General features: G+C 52.9%; 1 protein-coding gene across 11 annotated transcripts in view; it reads right to left on the bottom strand.

Annotated features, from left to right (window-relative positions):
• Window positions 1-1,551: 1,551 nt before the first annotated feature.
• CUNH16orf78 (chromosome unknown C16orf78 homolog) overlaps window positions 1,552-23,100 on the bottom strand; it is a 74,945-nt gene continuing 53,396 nt past the window's right edge. For 3 of the 11 annotated variants that reach the window (XM_019643347.1, XM_019643341.1, XM_019643356.1), the window contains 6 exons: window positions 21,593-21,839; window positions 14,772-15,029; window positions 11,189-11,308; window positions 10,515-10,644; window positions 8,534-8,783; window positions 1,552-5,683 (listed from right to left, as the gene is read on the bottom strand). In XM_019643347.1, coding sequence (XP_019498892.1) covers window positions 5,536-5,683; window positions 8,534-8,783; window positions 10,515-10,644; window positions 11,189-11,308; window positions 14,772-14,960 — 837 coding nt within the window. In that variant the 5' untranslated portion in view covers window positions 14,961-15,029; window positions 21,593-21,839 and the 3' untranslated portion in view covers window positions 1,552-5,535. The other 8 variants (XR_002124103.1, XM_019643381.1, XM_019643391.1 and 5 more) reach the window with 8 other exon arrangements.

Below are 23,100 nucleotides of genomic sequence, written 5' to 3'. Positions count from 1 at the left end.
GAAGGGAGGGGAGGGGAGGAAACCTGAACTGCCTCGCTTTTGAGGGGCCTGCTGTGTTTTTTTTTTATTCATTTTATTTTAAATCAAATTTAATTTAATTATTTTGAGATATAATTGGCTTCCATTATATTAGTTTCAGGTGTACAACAAACTTTTTTTGGGCGATGAGAATTTTCAAGACCCACTCTCTTAGAAACCCCCAAATATACAGCACCCCCTTATCAACTACAGTCGCTCTGCTGCCCATGACGTCCTCAGGACTTCTGTGCCTTGTAACTGGGAGTTCGTGTCCCTGGCCGCCTCCACTCCTCAGGTGGAGGAAACCCGAACCACTCATTTCTGAGGCTCCCACTGTTTTTAGCAAACAAAACCAGAACTGTTACAAAAACATTTAGGATACTTTCATTAAAATGTACTTTTAATTAAAGTACAGTATACCTGCCTAAAAGGCATAAACCCCACATGTACATACAGTTCAGTGAATTTTCACAAGTGAACACCTGTGTAACAAGCACTCCAGGTGTTACAGAGACTGCCTGGAATTTTTCATTTGCATTTCCTGATGACTAAGGAAATTCCTTATGTGTATGGGTCACTTGACTGACCTCTTTTGTGACGTTTGCCCATTTTTCTATTGAGTTACGTGCCATTTATTATTTATTTATTTATTATTTTTATTGGGGAACAGCGTGTTTGTCCAGGACCCATCAGCTCCAAGTCGAGCAGTTGTTTCATTGTAGTGGAGGGCGCAGCTCAGTGGCCCATGTGGGATCGAACCAGCAACCTTGGTGTTACGAACACTGCGCTCTAACCAACTGAGCTAGCCAGCCACTCCTTGTTACCTGCGTTTTAAAAAATTGACGTATAGGACCAGCTGGGTGGCTCAGTTGGTTAGAGCATGAGCTCTGAGTAGAAGCATCGCCGGTTCGACTCCCACATGGGCCAGTGAACTGTGCCCGAGCTGAGCTGGCACTGAGCTGCCAATGGGCGGTTGAATGGCTCAGCTGGTGAGAGCAACAACAAGGCTGCGCCCCGCGACTCCCCACCCCCCGCCCTCTCCCCGCACCTAGATTGAAAATGGCAGCTGGACTTGAAGCTGAGCTGCACCCTCCACAACTAAGACTGAAGGACAACAACTTGACTTGGAGTGGATGGGTCCTGGGAAAACACAATGTTCCCCTTCCCCAATTCCCCAATAACAAAAAAATAATTTTAAAAAATCTTAAAAAAAACCTGAAGTTTGGTTAGAATGCCAAGTTGAATATTTATACTTAAAAAATTGACTTACAGGAGTTAAAAATATGTCACCTGGATATAAACCCATATGTCTCCTCCCACTTGGATCACTTGCCTTTTCACTCCCTTTGTGATATCGGGGTTTTTTAAAGAAATTTTCTTTATTGGGAAAAGTGTGTTTATCCAGGACCCATCAGCTCCAAGTCAAGTAGTTGTCTTCATTCTAGTTGTGGAGGGTGCAGCTTCTTGGCCCAGGTGGGAATCGAACTGGCAACTTGGTGTTATCAGCCTGCGCTCTAACTACCTGAGCTAACCGGCCACCCCTGTGATGTCTTTTGATGAGCAGAAGTTCTCACTTTTAATATAACATAATTTATTACTATTTTATTGTTGGGACGTTTTGTGTTCTGTTCAGAAGTTTTTTTGCCTACCCCAAGGTCCTAGAGATTGTTGTCTGTTTCTTTTAAAGCTCTCACAATCTGCTTCCCCCGGAATTGCTCTTTGCATATGGCGGGAGGCAGAGGGTCGCTGTTTTTCCCATACGGATATTTAATTGACCAGCCTGATTTATTGAGATCACCTTTTCCCTGCTGCACCAAGTGCCACCTACATCGTAAGCAGGGGCTGGTGTGGATGTGCTCCTGGTGTAATGTTGGTCTCTGTCTCTCGTGGTGATGCCTCTGTGAGAAAATGCAGTGTAACTGGACTGTTCAGAGGCCATCTCCAAGAGTATGAAATCCTGGAGGAGGGCCGTTGTAGGCGGTGCTATTTGCCCTTGGGACCCGGCTGGGGGCTCTGATGAACGTCCCTTTCTCAACGCTCTCTGTTCGTCTGGGGGGTGGTTGGTGGGGGGAGGCTCACAGTGGGCTCATGAGGTCAGAACGTCAGGAAGCTGAATCTAGGCTCCTTGTGCCTGTGGGGTCCACACACGACAGCCCTGGACCCCCAGCGAGGGCCCAGGAGGCCCCAGCAGTGAGGGTGGGGCAGTCTCTTCCCTGTATTTACTTCCCCGCCCTTCTCCAGCCTGGCTGGACCCAGGGAAGCCTGCAACCAGCAGCATCTGGCGTCTGAGAGGTGGGGTTCCCACAGCAATTCCCCCTTGAAGGTCTGGGCACACCAAGCAGTCCCGAGGATGGGGCAGTCTGCTCAGCAGGGGCTGGGGCTGACGTCCTGCTAAAATTACTCCACTCTGTGGAAAGGGGGTGCCTGTTGATGAGCAAGTCCAGGAACCCGGGCCTTGGGGGCTCAGGGGAAAATCTCCCTGGCTGAGTATTTGAGCAGTGTGACAGGTCTGCCTCCTGGGGCCACCAGCTGGGGCCCAAGTTCTGGCACTTTCAGTGGGCAGTGTGGGCAACCGGGTGTGGCTGGGAGTACTGGTCAGGGAGGGTGTCAGGAGTGGGGGTTCCAGTACCTCTCTCATGAACTCGGGGATCCTGGGGACCTTTCTACCCCCTCTCTGGACCTCCACCTGCTCACCTTTGGTCTCTCTGTGTCCTGTTGAAGTTCTACCCCTGGTACCTGGAATGTGACCTTGTTTGGAAACAGGGTCTTTACAGATATAATCAGGTGCGATGAGGCCATTTGGGTGGACACTGATTTAATCTGGCTGGTGTCCTTCCAAGAAGAACAGAGACACACAGAGAAGACAGCTATGTGAAGACGGAGGCAGAGGTTGGAGGGGTGCTGCCACCTGCCCAGGACACCTGCAGCCGCCAGGAGCTGGAAGAGGCGAGGAGGGTTCCGGCTCTCGAGGCTTCAGAAGGAATGTGGCCCTGCTGACACCTTGACTTTGGACTTGTGGCTCCCACAACTCTGAGAAAATAAATGGCTGCGCTTTTCAGCCCCCCAGTCTTTTTACGGGAAGCCTGGGCCACTAACACAGCCCCCCTCTGGGCTTGCCCTCCCGTCTGCCCTTCACCACGCCCCTCTCCTGCTGGACGCCGGCCAGGGGCTCCTCCTGATGGCTGGGACAGCACCGTGGGTGCTGACGGCGTCTCCCATCCAACCAGCCCCAGCGGACTCTGGGCGCCTGCCTTCCGCCCTCTCTCTCCTCCCCGTATGATTTTAGGCACCCAGCAGTCACTCTGGCCACAGGATGTTCTCTCCCTCACGTCTACATCCAATCCAGTGACAAATTCCATCAGTTCTACCTCCAAAACGTTCTCAACTTGCTCCCACCACCATCCACTATTTTAAGGCTCTTACTTCTTTCCTGAACTACGTGATAGCCTCTTGTGGGAGGCGGAGGAAAACTGGCCCCGGGCCTTTCCTCCGCCGCATCTAGGCCCTTTGCCGTGCGACTCTGCAGCGCCTTCCTTCCATAGGTAGCGTCTGCACCTCCACTCTTGACTCTGAGCTGACCTTGGGACCTGCTTTGGCCACTAGGGACTACAATGAGGTGACAGTGTGCCAGCTGTGAGCCCAAGCTTCGCACGCTCCTTCGAACCCTGCCGCCACCGCGAGCACAAGCCCAGGCCAGCCTGTGAGAGGGTGAGCTGTGTGGAGCAGAGGCCAGCCATCTCAGCCAAGGCCGTCCTGGGCCAGCCAACCCTCAGCTAACCGGCTCGCTAACCCACTAACACGAGAGCCCAGCCTGGGTCAGCTGAGCCTGGCGCACGTCAGAAGAACTGTTTAAGTGACCTGTGACTTATGAACAATTCAGTTTAAACCATGTTTGGGGATAACGTGTTACACAGCCACAGCTACCCGATGCGCCTCCCTGCGTCGTCACGAGGCCGTCCTTTCCGCCTGACAGTATCTCCCCACAGTGCTCTGCCCACCACTCCCAGTGCTTTCCTGTTGCAATTCAAATGAACTCCAATTTCCAGACCACAGTATACCAGGCCTGATTCCCGACCCTCCTTCTGCACTCGGCTTCGCCACAGTGACCGTCCTCTCTGTCCCTTGGACACGCTTTTGCTGTCCCTAGTGCTGGAGCTGCCCCCTGAATCAGCACCTCACTTCCTCCTCCTCACCCCACATCGCAGGCCTTCACGGACACCCTCACTGAGTCACTCTCCCCGACCCCCTGCGCAGTCCTTTTCTTTCACTCCACCCCGTGTTTATCTTCTCATCAGCTGCCGAAATCATTTTTGTTGAGGGGCATGTTATTTGTTTCCCCAGCTAGAACGTAAGCCCCATGAGAGCAAGAATGATGTCTGTTTTTGTTCAAGGCTGTATCCGCAGCAGCTGTGGTGGTTCCTGTACATCAGTGTTCGGTAAATACTTGCTAAGTGAGTGAATAGCCACCACTGAGGCACAGTTTTCACACCCTCTGGAAACACACCAGCTCATCAGAGTTTGACTCAACAACGACACGGCCAGTTCTGAGGCTCTTTCTGGGAAAGCAGGGCTGGGACGTCCGCTCCTCGTCCACTGCAGGGGACTATGGGAACAGCTCACATTGTTACTGAGCTTCTATAATGTGCATCCACGTCTGTGTTTCATGCTTCACGGGCAAGCTCCTATTTCCTCTTCACGGCATCCCTGCTCGGCAGGTTCTATTATTAGCCCCTTTCACAGATGAGAACACAAAGGCACAGAGAGGTAAAGTAACTCGCCTTGAGTCACACAGCTAGCAAGTGGGGCAGTTGGGATTTGAACTTACTTGAAACGCTTGCAGAAACTACAAGGGCCTGGGCTTGTGACCTCCGCTGGCAGTTGCTCCAGGATGGGGACCGTCTCTGAACAGTCCTACAGAGGTACCAGCGTTCCCAGCATGTGAGAGGACAGAGTGGGGACTGAGGTGAGGACACAGCTCGAATCCCAGCCCTGCTGCTTCCCATCTGTGCGACTCTGAGCACGTTCCTCGCCCTCTGTGCCTCCTTTTCAGGTGAGTAATCCTTGTTTCCACACGTTCACAGAGGTCCTGTCTCTCCTACCCCCCGATCAGCTCCCCACCCGACACACCAGAGGGCCCGCTCCCCACAGAGCCTCGTCCCGTGGTGTGCAAGACCCGTGGTGTGTGTGTTCTCAGCCAGCCCGTCTCCCTCCTGAAGTCCGTCTGGGGACTCTGGGCCTCCCTCTCTCACTGCTGCTAAGACTCCCCTCCAAGCAGCCCCTCCCAAGGAGGGTTCTTTCAGCAGGGAACCAGCCCGTTCTCTCCTGAGTTGGTTGTGACCCGATGGGGGCAAAGGCTACAACAGCACCACGAGCCATGCGGTTTGGCCTGTTCTCTAATCACTGCTGTCTAAAGGGGCTGTGCCTGGACTGAAGGCCAGGTGGTGTGCCAGAGGATGGCCTCTGGTGGCCGAGGGTGTGACCACAGAGGGAGCCTGAGGTGGCCAGGGGCAGGACGCGTCAGAGGGCTACGGTGGGGTTTCGGGCAAACACCATTTTAGAGTCTATCTCCCCTTCGACCATGTGGGGGTGGATATCCACGTTCATTCCCGCGTCTTTGCAGAGCTTGAGCAAGGTTCGGACGTTGTTCTGGGACAGCCTCAGGTATCTGCACAGCCAAGGACAAAGAAGTCAGTTGAGGGTGAAGTCACTGCAGCTTTGAACTTGACTGGAAAGAGCTTAAATGTAAGCACAGTGGCACCTCCAAAAGGGACTGGCTCCCCATAGATTACTGGAGCTGACAGGGATCTTATAAGAGGGTGGGACACCCCGTGGAGTTGATGGGAGTTTTTATTGGTGTAACGCTTTTGGAAATCAATTTGGCAGCATAACATGCCAAGCACCTCCCACCCCAAATAAAGGTTCTTTATCTTTGACTCAGTAATTCCAGTCAGGCCCTCAACTGATCTCAAGAAAAGAAGTCAATGAAAAGAAAAGTTATATAAATGAAAATGTTCATTTTGGGGTTACCAGCAACAGGAAACTATCAACTGAAGAATGGGAAAGCCAATAACGGAACGTCCATTTCAAGGACTGTCTGCTGGCGCTAAGACGGCGTTGGGTGGGAGAAGGTGCAGTGTGGCTGCGACATGACACCACGTGGGGAGAAACCCAGCCAGTTGTCAGGCGTTTCTCTCATCGCTGCCATGGGTACATCACCTGAATGATGCCAAGGTCCAGGGGAAACACACGACCTCGGAAATAAAGGCTGAGCAAAGCCATAGGAATAGGGGAGAGTGTTTTCTTTTAATAATATTCAAACAAAAAATTAGCCCGCTGATTTGAAGTATTAGCCTAAAGCCCTACAGTTCTGATTTATACTGAAGAATGGAACTGATCCCAACTGTACTGTGAGATCTAGAGAGTATCTCTGCCGTCACCGTGTCCTGCGAGCTTTATATTCCACCATCACCTTTGACCTTGCTCCTGGCTTTAGTTTAAGGACACAGGCCCCCTACTCAGGCTGGTTGGTTACTTTGCTCCAGGCGATGCGGGAGGAGCTGCTTATTGATATAACCTGGGTTTTCTCCCCCCTAGGAATGGCCTGGCTTCTCTTGCCCAGAGCTTACCTGTCCTTATAGCCAGCTCAGACCCCACTTGCCAGTCCCCGCACCGGGCTGCCTTTCCCTGGCAGCTCCAGCCACAGTCTGCCCCTTCCCTCCCTGGCCAGCCCCGCCCTGGAGGGTCCCACACGTATGTGCAAGTGGGCACTCACTAAGATCCCATTGAAGAAAATTTCATCCTTTTCTTGGATGTTTGTCTAATGGCTTGTTAGATATCATCTCTCCAAATATTCTTCCCTTCCCTTGGAGGGTAGGGGCCCTGTCCACATCGCTTTTCTCCTCACCATGGAGCCCAGGTAAGCTGTCTGTTGGTCAGAGTCAGAACCACCCTGTCGACCCAGTAATCCCACTTTTGGGTATTCATCCGAAGAAACGTAAAATGCTACTTTGAGGGGACGTGTGCATCCATATGTGCATCGCAGCATTGTTTACAGTGGCCAAGACACGGAGGCAGCTGGCTGTCCATCAGTGGATGAGTGGATAAAGTAGAGGTGGTACACATATACAATGGAATATTATTCATCCATAAAAAGAATGAAATATTGCTATTTGCAGAAACATGGATGGACCTAGAGGGTATTATGCTCAGTAGAGTGAGTCAGAGAAAAACAAACGTCATATGATTTCACTTATATGTGGGCTCTAGAGAACAGGATAAATGAACAAACAAAACAGAAACAAGGTCATGGATACAGAGCATTTTGATTGTTGCCGGATTGCGGGGTGGGGGTGGAGTTTGGGGATGGGTGAAGGAGGGAAGAGATTGAGAAACACAAATTGATAGTTATGAAATAGTCACAGGGATGTAGAGTACAGTATAGGGAACATAATCAGTAGTATTGTAATAATGATGTGTGGTATCTGACAAGTACTGGATTTATCAGGGTGCTCACTGCATAAGTTATATAAACATCTAATCACTGTGTTGTACACCTGAAGCTAATATAATATTATATGTCAACTGTATTTGAAAAAATTAAAAAACCCTTGGAAAAATAAAAAGATCCACTCTGTCAATCTGAAAGCCACAGCCAAAGTCATCCAGCCATGGATGCGACAAGAGCAAGGAGCCCGCTTTGGCCAAGGAGGCTGCTTGTTCATCTGCAGCCAGTCGGCCAGCAGAGCAGGACAGCGTGACGGGGCCGCCGGATGCCCGGCCTCTTAAACCCACTGCTGTTTAGGAGGACCACTGCAGCATCGCGTTGTCCCAGTTCCTCCTCTCCTGAAGTTTCTGAACTTTGTCGGTTACATCTTTACAGTAAAGGATAACACTGGGTTGGGGAGGGATGCTGGAATTTTGGAATGGAAACGGAACTGTTTGGTGTGGGTGAAAACCAGTGCGTCCTGATAAATAAAGAACAAGCGAGAAGGGAGGCAGGCCCCTTTGGAAGAGCAGTAAATCCCAAGTGGTTCCACACTTTGTTCGCGATCCCTTCACGAGTCTAAAAACCAAAACCTACAGCAGGTAGCCACTGGGGAAGGTGGCTGCTAGCACAGCAATTCAACACCAGTGGAAAGGCTCTTAAGGGGCATTTCCTATTAGACAGGAAGGCCACAAACAGCCCGTTCTTTCCTCTTTGAATAACATGCAGGGTTTCCATTGTGGCACAAATGGAAATATTGGAAAGGTTGCATAAACACCCAAAGGTGCCGTGGCCTCCTCAAGATGGCAGCACCTAAATGCTGTGTCCATCCGGGAGATGGCCCACTAGCAGGTGAGGCTTCTGCCCCGGGGCAGCCCTTTGGGACGCAGAGACGGAGCCCAGTCACACGGAGGCCACCCTCCACGATCTCCAGCTCAGCCCGGGTGTCTGGACCAGAGACGCAGCCAGCGAGCAGAGCCTGTAGCAGAGCCTGTCCTCCCGGGACCCGCCCCCCGCAGGCCGGCCGCTCACCGGCAGCTGAGCACCTCTTCTGGCGTCAGAGTTTTCGTCACTTCTATCTTGGGCTCGGTGCCCTTTTCCATGAGGCTCTTCATCTTGCGCTCGTAAGAGTCGGGTGTCTTTCCCACCCAGTCTCTGAGGAGGGTCGACTTCCGCCCGGCAAAGATCGCATCCTGTAACATGGGGTCTACAATGGTTTGTCGACGGAATGACATTGACCGCTGACTGGGCTCCATGCCGAAGCCATCCTTGATGTCTAAGTCTGAAATTGGACAGATGTCGCTGGGCATTAGATCCTGGTAGAGGTCGGGTAGGCAGGAGGGGGGTGGACTTGAAAGACTGCATGGCTTCAAGCGATACCCGCTCTGACACCACAGGTCTTCCCAAGGCTTCGGCAGGCTCTCCTTCTTAGGCGTTTGTTTAATCCTTATCTTTTCCCCCCTCCTCTCTCCCTGACTCTCCGATTCCCTTCCATTCCCTCCTTTCCTTTATCCCCTTCTCTCAGCCTTATCTTCTCTCCCTCCACAGATGGAATTCACCTAAAAGGGACTTCAGCCTACAGGGGGTAAGGGAGGATATCGAAGGAGAGCAACTTTGAGCTGGGTTTTTAAAGGACACATAGTTTAGTAGATGAAAAAGGGAGAAAAGTATTGCAGGCAAAAGGAGCAGCACGCACAAAGGCCCCTGGTGGCCAGTTCCAGGCCCACGAGAGCACCACACAGCCACCTCCACAAATGACACACCCAAAGGGCAAACTGGGCAGGCACTAGCACCCTGCCGAAGTGAATCCTGCTCCACAGCTACTGCACTATAGTCACAGCATCCTCACAACCAATCAGCCTGAGGGTCAATCCCTCCCACTGTTGTGCAAACAGCAACAAGCACTTAAATACAACAGGAGGGCATGCACAACCCACACAAGGGACACACCTGGAGCACCCAGCTCAGGTGACCAGGGAGACTGTACCACTGGGTCCCACAGGACACCTACTAATAAGGCCACTCTACTAAGACCGGGAGACATAGCAGCTCTACCTCATACATAGAAACAAACACAGGGAGGCAGCCAAATAGAGAGACAAAGAAACTTGTCCCAAATGAAAGAACAGAACAAAGCTCCAGAAAAAGAACTAAACAAAATGGAGACAAGCAACCTACAAAGTTCCAAACACTGGTTATACGGATGCTCAGTGATCTCAGGGAAAACTTCAACAGAGAGATAGGAAACGTAAAAATGGAGGTAGAAAACATAAAAAAGAACCAGACAGAAATGAAGAATGAAATGAAGACTACATTAGAGGGAATCAACAGTAGATAAGATGAAGCAGAGGACTGAATAAGCGATTTGGAAGATAAGGTAGCAGAAAACACTCAATCAGAACAGCAAAAAGAAAAAAGAATCCAAAAAAATGAGGAGAGTTTAAGGGGCCTCTGGGACAGCAGATTAGGCATTGCAAAGTAAAGATTAGTGAACTTGAAGACATAGCAACAGGAAATATTAAAAATGAAACACAAAAAGAAAAGACTGGGGGGAAAAAAAGAGCATTGTGGGACTTCAAGTATGTGTATTGTGATACCCAAAAGAGAGAGAAGAGAATGGAGCACTGAAAAAAAATATTTAAAGAAATAATGGCCAAAATGTTTCCAATCTGATGAAAACTATAAGCCAAGAATCTCAACAAACCGCAAACACAAACACAAGAAACATGAAGCAAATGATATCAACGTGCATGTTAACCAAATCGCTTAAAAAGAAAATCTTAAAAGAAGCCAAAGGGAAAAGATACATCACAGTGGAACAGACATAAAGATGGCGGCCAACTTCTCTTTGGAAACGATGTAAGCTGGAAGGTAGGCGAGCCCAGCATCCACAACAGGCGGGTAGCTGTGGACGCTGCTGCCCTAAGAACAGTGTGCACCTTCTTTTCTTTCTGTTCTGTCCTCCAATTATGGAGGATGATGCTGGCGTCTGGGACCAAGGCGCTTCCCTTACCAGATTTCCCAGGGCCATCCTTGAGGTAGTTGCCGGGCACCATGCTCAGGTGTCTCCCCTTTGCATCCACTCCATAGAGCCTTCGGTACATGATGGCGTCCCTGTCCCTCCTGGTTTTCGGCACTGAAGTCTTGGAAAAGAGCAGGAGAGAAGTTGCCAGGGCAACAGGTTCTGGTTTGGCCTCCTCCACACACAAAATGAGTGATTTCAAGAGTTTGCTGCAAAGTGGATTAAAGGACAGACCCGTTCTGGGGCCTGGGATGGGTTGGGGGGCAGGGATAGAAACTGGTGCCCGTCCACAACGCCTTACTTTCGTGACTCCGTATCTCAGGGAGGCCATGAGGGGCCATAGAACCCACAGCCCCGCGGGCAGTTAGGTCTGGGTGTTCTCATCTCTCCAATGGCGTTCCTGAATAATTTGGGAATGGGGGGGAGGAAGAACACATGAACCTTTACCACAGGAGTGCCAGTCTTCCACTAGTTTGTTGAGTGGGAGCTGGATGGCGGGGGGGGGGGCATTCATTTCTGTGTCAGTGTGAGGCAGGAGTGGATTTTAGAGCCTTAAATAAAAAGATTTTTAAAGTAGCCAGACACTGCGGGAACAGAGTGAGTACCCTTCTTCAATATGGGGAGCCCAGTGGGGATGGGGGTGGGGGTAGGGGGGGCTGTGTTACCTGCTCAGAGAATGACACATGTTGTTTCTCCCTCTGCCGTTTGGGGATGTTTTGGGTTTGAGCTTTCTTTTCTTGCTTCCCAGTTGCTTTAGTGGGTACCACCACCTTGGCTTTACTCTTCTGAAAGGGCAGGGAGGGAAGCACTGTGATGCCCTCCGGTGGGCACAGACCACACTCTCACCCCACGAAGGGGAAGCTCCTTGGCGAGTGGGCTGCACCCTTCCACCCACCCAGAGCTTTAGCTCCCATATGGCACGCCTGTCCCCTCTCAGTCCCTATGGCACGCCTGTCCCCTCTCAGTCCCTCTGCCTCCAGACATGCCCTGGTCTATGTCACACCGCCCTCAAGTCTGGTTGTCCCTCTTCATTTCAGAATCCATCACTAGCTCCCCATCGCTCTCCATGTAAGAGCCCCACTTCCGGCCCCCAAATGGCCTCTCTAGCTGCGACTTCCCTGCCATGGCCTCCAGTCTGGAGCCACAGGGAGGCCACCTTGTCTTCAAGTCCAGCAGGACTTTCCCTCTGTCCCCAGAACCCCCTCCTGCCCTCATCCCACACCCACCTCACCCCGTCTTCCCAGAGCTGTCATCACAATTCATCCCGCCTTTCTCACTTCCCAGGTGGTCCTTGCAGCCATCAAGGGCAGAGCACACGTGCCTTGAATGGGCTTCCTTGTGCACATGCCTGGCCGTCCATCCACTCCCACGGGGCAGGCAGGGAGCACGGGTGCATGAGCGAGCACCAGGGTCCCTAATTAGGGAGGGGGGGCCTGCAGAGGGGCATCCAGAACCCATAAGGGCTGGGGTGGGTGCTAAAGCATTGCAGGAAAAGCCTCCTCGACTGGCTCTCCTCTCCAGGTGTACCACTCGTGGTTGTGGGGAGATGGTGGCTGAGACGAGTCTCTGGGTCAGACAGCCTGGCTTGGAGTCCTGTCTGTGGCTTAGTGGCTGAGCAGCCTTGGGCAAGTGACTGCTCCCTCTGGCTTGGTTTCCTTGTCTGCTGATGGGGATAATAGTAGGCTCTGCCTCGTAGGGTTATTGTTAGAAATAAATGAATTACCGCATGGAAGCACCAAGCCTTCCATTTATGTTAGTGATATTATGTGGGCAGAAGGAGCGTTTTCATAAGCCGGCCCAAGGGCATGCTTAAGGTCATCTGCGGAGAGGGTGCTGGTCAGCCCTGGGGTTTGTTTGACTTAGCAGGGAGAGGGGGGTACACATTGGGGCCAGGACTGAATTTTCAGGTTGGGAGGAGAGGGGCTTAAGGCTAGCTCCTCCAGAGGTAGGTCTCTTCACACCGTTCCCCGCAACCCTCAGCCTCTCCTTAGGAGCCATCGGAGTATCTCCCCACCCCCATTTTGGGCATAGCTGAGTGAAAGACGCCATGGACCCAAGGGTACTGCAATAGCCACTGAGTTAGTGGCCCCAATAGCCAAGACTTTGGACCTTTGGGGTCTTCTTTGACGCCAAATGGGTCACAAGGGGCACAGCCCTCTGGACAGTACCACAGGCTGTGCTGAAATGAGGGCCTGCTCCAGGACGAGGGAGAGGAGTCCACAGAGGGCACCCCTCCAAACACCCGCACTTAAGGGTCCCCCTGCCACGTGGGCTGGCTGAGACCTGCCACAGAAGCACCACCCTTTTTCTTAGACGCTTCTTTCAAAAACCAAATGCTTCTGGGACGGGTAATGATGCTTGAAGATTTAATTGTGTTTCCAATTTAAATTTGTTCCCTCCCTGGGTCCAAAATTATTTACAATAAAAGCCACATATAATGTAGAGCTGTGAAAACGTTATTAGAATAGAATCTTAGTGAGAAGAAATGGGACCAAACATATTAATCATGGAGGTGAATATAAATTCTGTGATTGATAGTAAACTGAGTTCTATCAATTACCCAGCAGTCAAGCCTCCACACCCCCCAGAAACGGGGGTGGGGGCAGGAGGTAGGCCATCAGCACCTCGTTAGCACCTTGGTGTGAAATATGCTTGTCCATGGAAGTGGCACTCCAGCTCTCTGACTAGAGGTGACAAGGAAGCACATAAACGGAATGGGAGCTTTCCTGAGAGGCAGGCAGTGCTGGCTGGATACAGCTGAGAAAACGCAGGTGGTGATGGGGAGTTGGCCTGACCAGCCCCTGAGCTTGGGAACTGGATCAACCTGAGTCTGAGTCCTGGCTCGGCCCCCATGAATCCTGTGAGCGCAAGCAAATGACCCTCTTCCTTCCCCTTCATCTGGGGAGTGAGAATGGCGCCCACCTTGTAGGCTTGCTGGGAGCAGCTGATGGGACACTCATTGTAATGCTAAGCACAGGGAAACACTGATAAAGCGTCCTCATTCGTCATTCGTAATGCCACATTCCACCCATTTTTCTCTGGGGACCAGGGGAGAGAAGATCAGGTGAAACCCTCTGCAGAGGAGACTCTATTCCAAGGACATGGCTTGATTTTCCATAGGTGATGGGCTCAGGGGCACTCAGGGGAAACCGAGGCAAAACTGGTTGCCACAGTTCCTGGAAAAAGGGGGTAGGGCAGTGCTATAGACTGAATGCTTGTGCCCCTCACCCCGCCACTGTTCCTATGTTGGAATCCTAACTCCCAATGTGATGGTCTCAGGAGGTGGGGCCTCTGGGAGTGATACGGTCGTGAGGGTGGAGCCTCATGAATGGGATTAGTGCCCTTATAAAGGAGGCCTCAGGGAACTTTCCTCTCTCTTCTGCCATGCGAGGCCACAGTGAGAAGGCGGCCATCTATGAACCAGGAAGCGGGCTCCCATCAGACACCAAATCTGCCAGCGCCTCAATCTAGGACTTCACAGCCTCCAAAGCTGTGAGAAATAAATCTCTGTTGTTGATAAGCACGCAGTCTATGGCGTTCTGTTTTGGCAGCCCGAGCTAAGCCAGGCTGCTTAGAACTGGTTCCGATGCAGGGTAGAAGGGAGAGGTATGTTAGAAGGGGTCCCAGTGGCGATGCTGGCAAGGGACAATGAATGCCCCTTGACCTTGGAGCCATCATGAGGACAGAAGTGTCTGGGGACAGTGGGAAGGGCTCCATCCTGCCAACACTGAGACCCCAGAAGCTGCTGCCCCTCAAACCTTCTCAAACACTGACCAAGATGGCCTTAACGTTCCCCTCACCTTGGCTAAACTAGACAGGCGTTTTCCTTACTCTAAGCCCGTCAGCTTCCTTTTCTTGGAGCATTTAAACCCTTTAGGAAACTCGCACTTGTACCTTCTCTCCCTGCCCTTGAATATACAAATCTTCCAGCCTCGTGCCATTTTTGCAATCCAGGAAAGTTTCTTTTCAAGGACTTGGGAGCCATGCCTCTGAAGTGTATTCCTCAGGAAAGATGGTGCCCACCTCCGTCTGTGTGGGAGCGTAGGAGCCTAACTACATGGCGACAAGGAGCGAGCACAGCCAGCCTCGTCACAGGGACAGCCCCCCACTTCCTCCAGCACTTCTCTACCTTTCACCCAGGGGAAGGGCTCTCCTGCCTTTTTCTCTCTGGAGTCCAGTGTAGCCTCTCCCCTGCTGCAGTCGTCTTGAGTAAAGCCTGCCTTGCCATTTTCCTCTAACAGCACACACCTGGACGGCTTCCTTTTTCTTCCTGTGCCTCCGCTCCAACCACTGCAGCACCCGTGCGAGGTCAGACATTCGCCTCTCCTCGGCCGTCTTCCACATGGACTTCCTCTCTGTGGGCATGAAATCCTTTGGGTCCTCTGGCTTCTCTGCCATTGTGGCGTCTGGACTGTGCCCCGGGTAAGAAGGTGGCATGCTCTCACTTGGTGGACCCCTCTGTCTCTGGTTGCTGGCCCAGATGACTCAGATGGCAGCGTAGCTTCCCTAGGTGTGAACATAAAGGGCAGAGTTAGGCCAGCGGCTGGGATACTGGGACTAACAGGTGGGGAGGCCCAGTGGGTGATTGTGAGGTCACTCTCAGGCTGGCCCATGGGGTCCGAGTGGAGCGGGACGCTGGCTTCCCCTAGTGGCCACTGCCCCTCTGTAGGCACTGTCCCTCACCTGGCCTCCGCCACAGCCTCCTCCATGGCCTCTCCATCCCCACGTCCATTAAGATCTTACTGAAACAAAGGTCAGCTTACATAGTTCCCTTTCTCAAAAACCCGCAGTGGCTCCCTGTAGCCTATAAAAAAAATAATAAATTCCTCAGTCTGGCATCCAGGCTTTCATTCATAATCAGAATGAAGTTTTTTACTGTCTCGATTACTTTTATATTCATTGAACAGGTAGTTCTCAGATGCCTACTATGTGCCAGGCATGGTGCTGGTATTCAATACAAGAGAAAAACATAGACCCTCCTAAAGCATATGGGCTAGTGGGAAAGACAAAACAGCAGACAAATAATAACTCTATGACTCCATAACAACACACGAAGAGAAATGCACAGAAGGAAAGGAATGTAATTCTATGAACGCCTGTGACAAAAGAACTAGACTTGGATGGGGGGTGGGTGAGTCACACAAGCTAAAGAGTAAGAAGGTGAGCCTCAACAGGGCTCTGGACCAGAGGGACGAGCATGTGCAAAGGCCCTGTGGCAGGATGGAAGCACGCATACTTGAGGAACAACAGAAGGCCAGGGAGGCTCGTGAGAAGTGAAGCTGGAGAGGTAGGCAGAGGCCAGACCAGATACAAACGTGGCGGTCTTGGCTCAGGCTGGGAAGGGAAGGGAAGCAAAGGGAAAACAATAATGGAATTCAAACAGGGGAGGAAAGTGACCTGATCAGGCTTCCTTTTTTGTGTTAGTAAATTTTATTGACGGAAGCTATGTACACAGAAATGTTTCAGAATCACAAATGAAGACACCTGTGCAACCAGTACCCCTGAACGGTCCCTTATGGACACTGCTAGTCACTGCCCCCTCCAAGGGTAAACACTATCCTCCTCCGATTTGATAGATTTGGTTTTTTGTTTGTTTGTTTGAGTTTTAAATAAACAGAATTATGCATACCTAGTCTTTTGCATCTGGCTTTATTCATTTTACAATATATGTGCAGGATTTTAGCAATGAATTCTTTTAGTTTGTGTATGTGGAAATGCCTTTATTTTCCCATGATTCTGAAGGAAGATTTGCTGGATAATACAATTCCTGGTTAACACTTTTTTCAGCACTCTGAGGACGTCTTTTCTCTGCCTTCTGCCCTCTGCTGCGTTATACGGCAAACCCGCTGTTAATCGCATTGTTGTGAACAGCTCCCTCCCCCGCGCCCGCCTTTAACAGATACCACAGCAGATCCTTGGCAGTCAAGCTCTCTGACAGCCAAGGAAGCGCCTAGACTGCAAGAGCCCTGACACCCGAGTGTCAGAGCAAGAATGCTCTTGGGCCCCTAGTACTCGCTCATTTCACAGACAGGGAGGAGACCAAAACGCCTGCCGAGGACAATGGAAAACAGTGGGGGGCCCGGAAATTCCATGAATAGTGATGAGGCCTGGAATCTGTGTACTTCCCCCTAAGACTTTTCATACCTGTTGCATTAAATCGGGGTCTCAAGTTCAAGTGCGAGGCAGGTACCATCAAGGCGAGGGGCTGGCTGAGCGTAAGGCAGTGGGGTGTGTGGAGTGAGCTGGCAAGTGGCTTCGCCATTATGGCCGTGAGTGAAGGAAGGTCAGCCCTGTGTGGCCAGGTCGTCCGAGTTTTTAAGAAAAGCCAGAACTCCAGATGTTTAGGCGAAACTAGATGGAACCAAATGTGAAAAGCAACGCTGATTGGACAAAGCCCGTGTGGCCCTGCTCAGGCCTGAGGATGCCCACTGCAGGCCTTCAGCACTTCAATACAGACGGGCGGTCCCTCAGGCCAAATGACAGAAGACCGATGAGGCAGAGAGCGCGGGGAGACTCGCTCAAGTCCGCTGGACTGGGAATAGTACAGCCAGGAACGGAGCCCAGCTCTCCTGACTCCCAGCCCCTGACAGCACCTTGGGGTTCCAAGAGAGGAGTCTGAGAAACGGGGCTCAAGCAGCAGCCTCCTATCAAGGGTCGAGAAAGGTCTGAACATACCTCCAAGCATCCCAGCTCAGGTTGGGGGGATACCTGAGGCGAAACCCCCAGGGGGTTCTCCACTCGGTGCTGCATGGTTCCTGTAGAGATGGGCAACCTGCCTTTTTTTACTTTGTCCTCCTTTCTGGCATTTTAATACCCAGTATCACTGCAATTCTCGAGGGTCATTTAAAATATATATAATCTTATTAGCGAGAACTGCTTCCCTGTGGCTGGTCCACGTTCCCAAGAACAACCATCGGTCCCCAGTCTCAGCAGGGCGTCGGAGGAGGGTGGTTGGACTCTCAGAGCGCTACATCCGCCCTACTTTTCCAGGACACTCCAAGCAAATGTCTCAATTAGGCTGCAGGATGGATGCGCTGGGGACGGGCTGCGGTTTGCATGTTCAGCGCCCTGCAGTCTCCTTTGTCCTGTCAATGTCCTTCCTTTGCTCTTGGCGCCCAAGGAGGCAGCTGGCTTCCCAGGGGCACAGGCCTGGGGCTGGAGGGCTCTGAGGGTGATGGAGAGCATTGAGGAGCAGCGTGGAGCTGGGGGGCTGGGCTGGTGAGGGCGCCAGAGGGCTGGAGGAGGCCCCTGGCTTGGCTTCGTTGGCTGTGGCTGCCTGACCTTGGCCTTGCTCTGCCTTTAGGTCCTGCGTTTCAACTTGTCCATGAATAGGACTCCAGAGGGGCTGCAAACCGGGGCGAGTGATATTTGGCTCACAGATGTATTTTATTCTGCCCGTGAAGCGTTTTAGGAAGGGGTGGCTGACCCCAGGTGCTGGGCAACTTGATCCAGCGGTCAGTGTGGGGCTGGCCATGAGAAACTCATCCTGCGCTCTCCCCATGAACTTCATTAGTTCGGAGTTTAGATCTGTTTAATAAATAAATCATTGGGTGTGACCGGGCTAGACTTCCCCCCTTGAGACAGAGGTGTGCTGCCACGGCCCCACCCTGACCCCTTCACCCACCTATGTCCTCTGCTTGTCCCCTGAAGACATCTGAGTTTGTAATCCCCAGACTAGGCAATAATTCCAACCACTTTACAAAGGCATAAGGACACAGTTATTCCTCCTCTCTGAACCGCAGAGGTTCTTATGCCGTTTTGCAGGTTTGGAGCTCACGGTTCAGAGACGTGTAGTCTCCCAGGCCCTCGTGTCTGGGTCCTGTGCCATGGAGCTGGACTCACATCCGCCTGACCCCAAGCACCCTCCTTCCAGATCCTGACGGAGGGGCCTGTCCAGGTCTTGCTCTAAACAAAGCCCTGACCTGTGACCGTGAGCGCTCTGCTGCGGGGAGAGAGGGGGAGGGCTGAGCGCTGGGAAGGAGTGGGGAGCTCCCTGACACACCTGGTAGCAGACCACATGCCGAGGGGTTTACAGAGAGGCTGGGCAGAGCAGCCGGCAGTGCGGGGCTGGCGTCAGAGTGACTGACTGGGTCCATGCCCTTCTCTGTGGCTTCCTGATTACCTGGACCCGGGGAGGCTGCCTCTCCACAGACCTCGGGTGCTTCACCTGTAAATGGCACTTATATCAGCCTTGCTCCACTCATGGGGGTATTGGGAGGGGCTCACGCGATAGCCAAGGGCTTTGTGAAGTTGCAGATATTTGGGGCACATGGGAATTCACCATGCACCAGCTGTGTGTCCTTGGGCAGGTCACTTAACCTCTCTGGTATAAGTTTTCTCTTCTGTAAAATAAAGCCAGTGATAGTTCCTACTCTAAGTAATTGTGAACATTTAATGAGCTATCTGGATAAAAAGCCAAGCACACAGTAGGTGCTTAATAAATGGTTGCACACTATGGACACACACATGGCCCGATATAGGAACACAGATCTCCCAGAATGAATGCCCTGGGAGGGCCAGGCTGGGGGCCCGAGGCAGAGGGACAGCACAGAAATGACTTCAGCCAGTCCAGCCAACGGCCGGAAGTGAGAATCAGTGAGGAGGAGCTTTGGGGTTTGGCTGGGGCTCTTGGAGGGCTTGTCCTGCTGCCCAGAAGGGTGGCTCAGGGCTCCTTCCGCTCTACTCCCCGCTTCCCAGCAAAAGCCCAGCCTGGAGGCCTGGCCCAGCAGGTGGACAAGGGGTGGCTGACCCCAGATGCTGGGGCCAGATTGGAGCTGGCCGCATAAGCTCGCCCTGCCCCCTCTCCATGAAGTCGGGTGCCAAGTTCCAGCCTCCCTCTGCTGCCCCAGCCCAATCATTAGCGTGGTAATTTGAAGAGAAATGCCACCCCCCCCCACCCAGGGGAGTGGTGAGAACGTGGGGGCTGCAGGAAGGAGGGGACAGGCACCCCACCAGCAGTCTCCCTCTGCCAGCTCTCCCTGCCTTCTCACAGCCGCGCTTACCTCCCCCTCCTCCCTTGGCTTCCGCCCTCCAAGCATCACTGGGGCCCCACCGGGTCTCAGGCCCTGCAGGGGACACGTCCCATGTCTCAATGTCTATGGCACGGGCTCTCACTGGGGAGGCTTCTGCCCCAGCAGCAGACATTTAGCAATGACTGGAGACATTTTAGGTGGTGACAACTCGGGGAGGGGGTGCTACTGGCATCTCGTGGTGGAGCCAAGGATGCTAATCCTCCTACAGGGCCCAGGACAGCCCCACCCCCCACTCCCACAAGGAACTGTCCAGCCCCTACAGTGCTGAAGCTGGGAAGCCCTGTCCCATTGGACAACACAGACACGTGGCCAAATGGTTAAAATTAAATGGGCGAGGCTATCATAGGAGGTCCAGAGGTGGGAGGAAATGACTGAATCAGAGAGAAGCAAGGGAAGTCCCCACCTGGGGATGTGACAACATCGCTGCCTCATCTCTGCCTCATGTAGTAAGCTCCAGTATTCAAATGGCTCATCCAGGACGCAGGTACTCTCCCAATTTCAGGCCCATCTGCCCTGGTAGCTCCACTGGTGCGCCTGGATCCAGCTGTGCCTGAAGTCCCATCTTCTCTGGTTACGTGGCACCTGTGGGTGTCTTTACTCTGCTTGTTTGAGTTAACATCACAGCACATCAGCACACTCACAGATCTTGTGTAGACTTCCCCCAGCTGATAGCTGCCTTCTTTCCTCACTCCTGGGGTTTCCATCAGGGCTGCAGTCGCTGCAGCTGCCACTCCTGCAGCCCCAAAATATCCAAGCATCATTTGCGTGACTTCTGAAGTGTTCCATCAGCCAGGATTGGGGGAGCCCCAATCAGATGTGGTTTGTGGAACAGCTGCCCGTGCAGGGCTGACAGTTAATTAAAAGCTCCGGGCACTCAGAGATTAATCACAGCACGGTGGCAGTGGGCGATGGTGCGGGGACTTCTCCGCTGGAGTCAGCTGAGACGCTCCAAATGTGGGCCTTCCAGCGGCCAGGCGGCAGGAGGCGTGGGTGGCCGCAGTGTGGCTGTCCCAAGCAGTCTGTGGGGCTGACTGATTCCTAGCTGTCTCTCCTGTTTGAGGCTTTCAGGAGAAAGGGTGAAAGGGGACCCGGATGGGAGGGTGAAGGCGTGGACATCCCTGTGAGGCTGGAGAGGGGGGCTGCCAGGGTTTGGGGTCCACTGAGGCAGGCGGCCTGATGGGATGTTAGCCACAGGGACTGAGCAGAGTCCTGTGGTACCTCGGTGGAGCGAGAGATGACACACCCCTCTTCATCTCAGGGCAGTGAGGCACTTGGTAGAGCCAGACCGCCATCAGTGACGGCTCTGCCACTTACTCCCCGTGTTACTGTGGACAGGATTTTTAAACTCTCCGCCTCAGTTTCCTTACGTGGATGTAGAACAGTCTGGGACTGATAACCATGCCTGCATCCCGTGGTTGTAGCCAGAATTGATCCATGTAAAGCTTTTCTAACACAATAAGCAGGTGTAAAACACCAACCGACATGATCAGCTTACAAAGCAGAGGGCTACTTCCTCACAGGGAGGTAATGAAGGGTCATGCAGGTGAAGAGTGACTCTGGCCTCAGTTCAGCAGGCACTCCCCCTCCCCCAACTTCTCCAGAAGGCTGGGGGCTCTGAAAGCCTTGAGGCAGGCAGAGCTGGGGTGTCACTAAAAGACAGGCTGGACCCACTTCACCCACTCTGCTCTGAAGAGGGCGCCAGGTGTGCGTTTCTGTGGGTCCCCTGGGGCTCGGGCCCCGGAGCTGTGACTGCTGAGCTAGCTGCGTTCACCGCGCCTGTTCCGCTCCTGCGCCCAGTTCCCTGCCTGGCTCCTGATCCTGACCCCGCTCATCAGGGTGACCCTGTGTGGCTGTGAGTCGCTGTGACTTTCACATCTTTCATATTGGCCCTCAGGCTCCCTATTACCCAACAGAAAAAGTTCATACCTCCTCATGTGGATTTCGATGTCCCCCATGACACGCTCCAGCTTATCGCTGGGGTTCTATTCTCATCCCCCCACCCCCGCGTGCTGCCTGAGGTCCCCGAAGTGGCTGCACCTGTGGCTGACTCTGCTCCTGCCCTCTGGGTGCTCTCTGCCCCCGCCTCCTTCACCTCTGAAGCGGAGGTCTGCCCTTCCGTCCAGGCCAGGCGCCAGGGTGCAGTCTGCTGCGACGAGCTACCTCCATGCAGCTCTCTCCCTCCCGTGGCACTCTCTCCAGCAGGCCTGGGGTGGCTTGCAGAGTTCCAGCTCACCGTGGTCCTGGGGGAGGGGCCTTGTTGAGAGGCTGTTGCTGGAGCTGAGACCTAAGAGATGGACAAGAGACATCAGCCTTGTGACTCTGGGGGGAGGAAACGGTGATTGCAGGGGTCCTGAGATGGGAGCAGCTGGGGTGCTGTAGAGCCTGGAGGGGAGAGTGACAGGAGACCGCGCATGAGGAAGGGCACCGATGGCTCACAGGTGGGATCATCTCTCACCTGCCTCAGGGCCAGCTGTCCTGCACCCCTCCTGGACATCATCCAGGTGGGCAGGGGCGAGTTGGAGCCAGCGAGGGCACTGAGCTAGGCGGCGGGTGGGGGCTGACCAGGAGCAAGAGGCTTCCAGGTCCTATACTCTGAGCCTCCAAAGATGAGAACCCATCAGATCCCCCAAAGGGCGTGTCTTCCTTTAGTCACTCAAGGAACATTCGTGAGCACCTACTGTGTGCCATGCAATGAGGGAGTAGGTGTGAATGGGGGTTGATAAAGAAATGGGTCAGTGGTAGTGTTTGTTTATGAGTCAGGAATCGAGGTGTGCCAGATTCTGTGGTGTGAAGGAGGGCAAATGAAGGGTGGTGAGAGGCTCTCATCCTTGGCTGGGGCGTGTCGGGGGTCGGGGTGGGGGCAGTGCTGCCTGAGGAGGGGGCTGCCCTGCCCTGGCTTTGGCAGCCCTGGGGTTGGCAAAGCCTCTCTGAGGCCTGCACCTTGCCTGCTAGCCTGACACTGACCAGCAGATGGCAACAGTGCTACGGAAAAGTCAGGGTCTGCTGCGGAGGGAGGGAGGGAGAGAAAAAGAGAGGAAGAGAGAGGGAGGGAGTGCCTAGAGGCAGAATAGAGAGAAGACAGACAGACAGAGACAGAGAGAGGGGGAGTGTATTAGTCTGTGCGGGCTGCCATAGCAAAATCCCATAGACTGGGTAGCTAGAACAACAGAAATTTATTTTTCATAGTTCTGGAGGCTGGAAGTCCAAGGTCAAGGTGCCAACAGGTAGGTTTTATTCTGAGGTCTCTCCTCTTGGCTTATAGGTGGCCCCCATCTGAGGGTGCGCACATCATGGGGGTGGGGGAGGGGCGGAGAGTGAGGGACCCTCCTTTTCATATAGGCCACCAGGCCTATCAGATTAGGGCCCCGACTTTATCCTCATTTAGCCTTAATTACCTCCTAAAGAGCCTATCTCCAAATACAGTTGTATTGGGGTTGGGGTTGCAACATATGAATTTTAGGGGGACACAATTCAGTCCATTGCAGAGAGCGACAGAGAAAATGGGGGGGCAAAGAGGGAGAGACAGGGATGGGGTGGGGAGCGGG

Source organism: Hipposideros armiger, unplaced genomic scaffold (assembly GCF_001890085.2).
Source record: "Hipposideros armiger isolate ML-2016 unplaced genomic scaffold, ASM189008v1 scaffold_4, whole genome shotgun sequence".
NCBI lineage: Eukaryota > Metazoa > Chordata > Mammalia > Chiroptera > Hipposideridae > Hipposideros > Hipposideros armiger.
The sequence above is the reverse complement of the archived record's forward strand: the minus strand, read 5'-3'. Positions and strand labels throughout refer to the sequence as shown.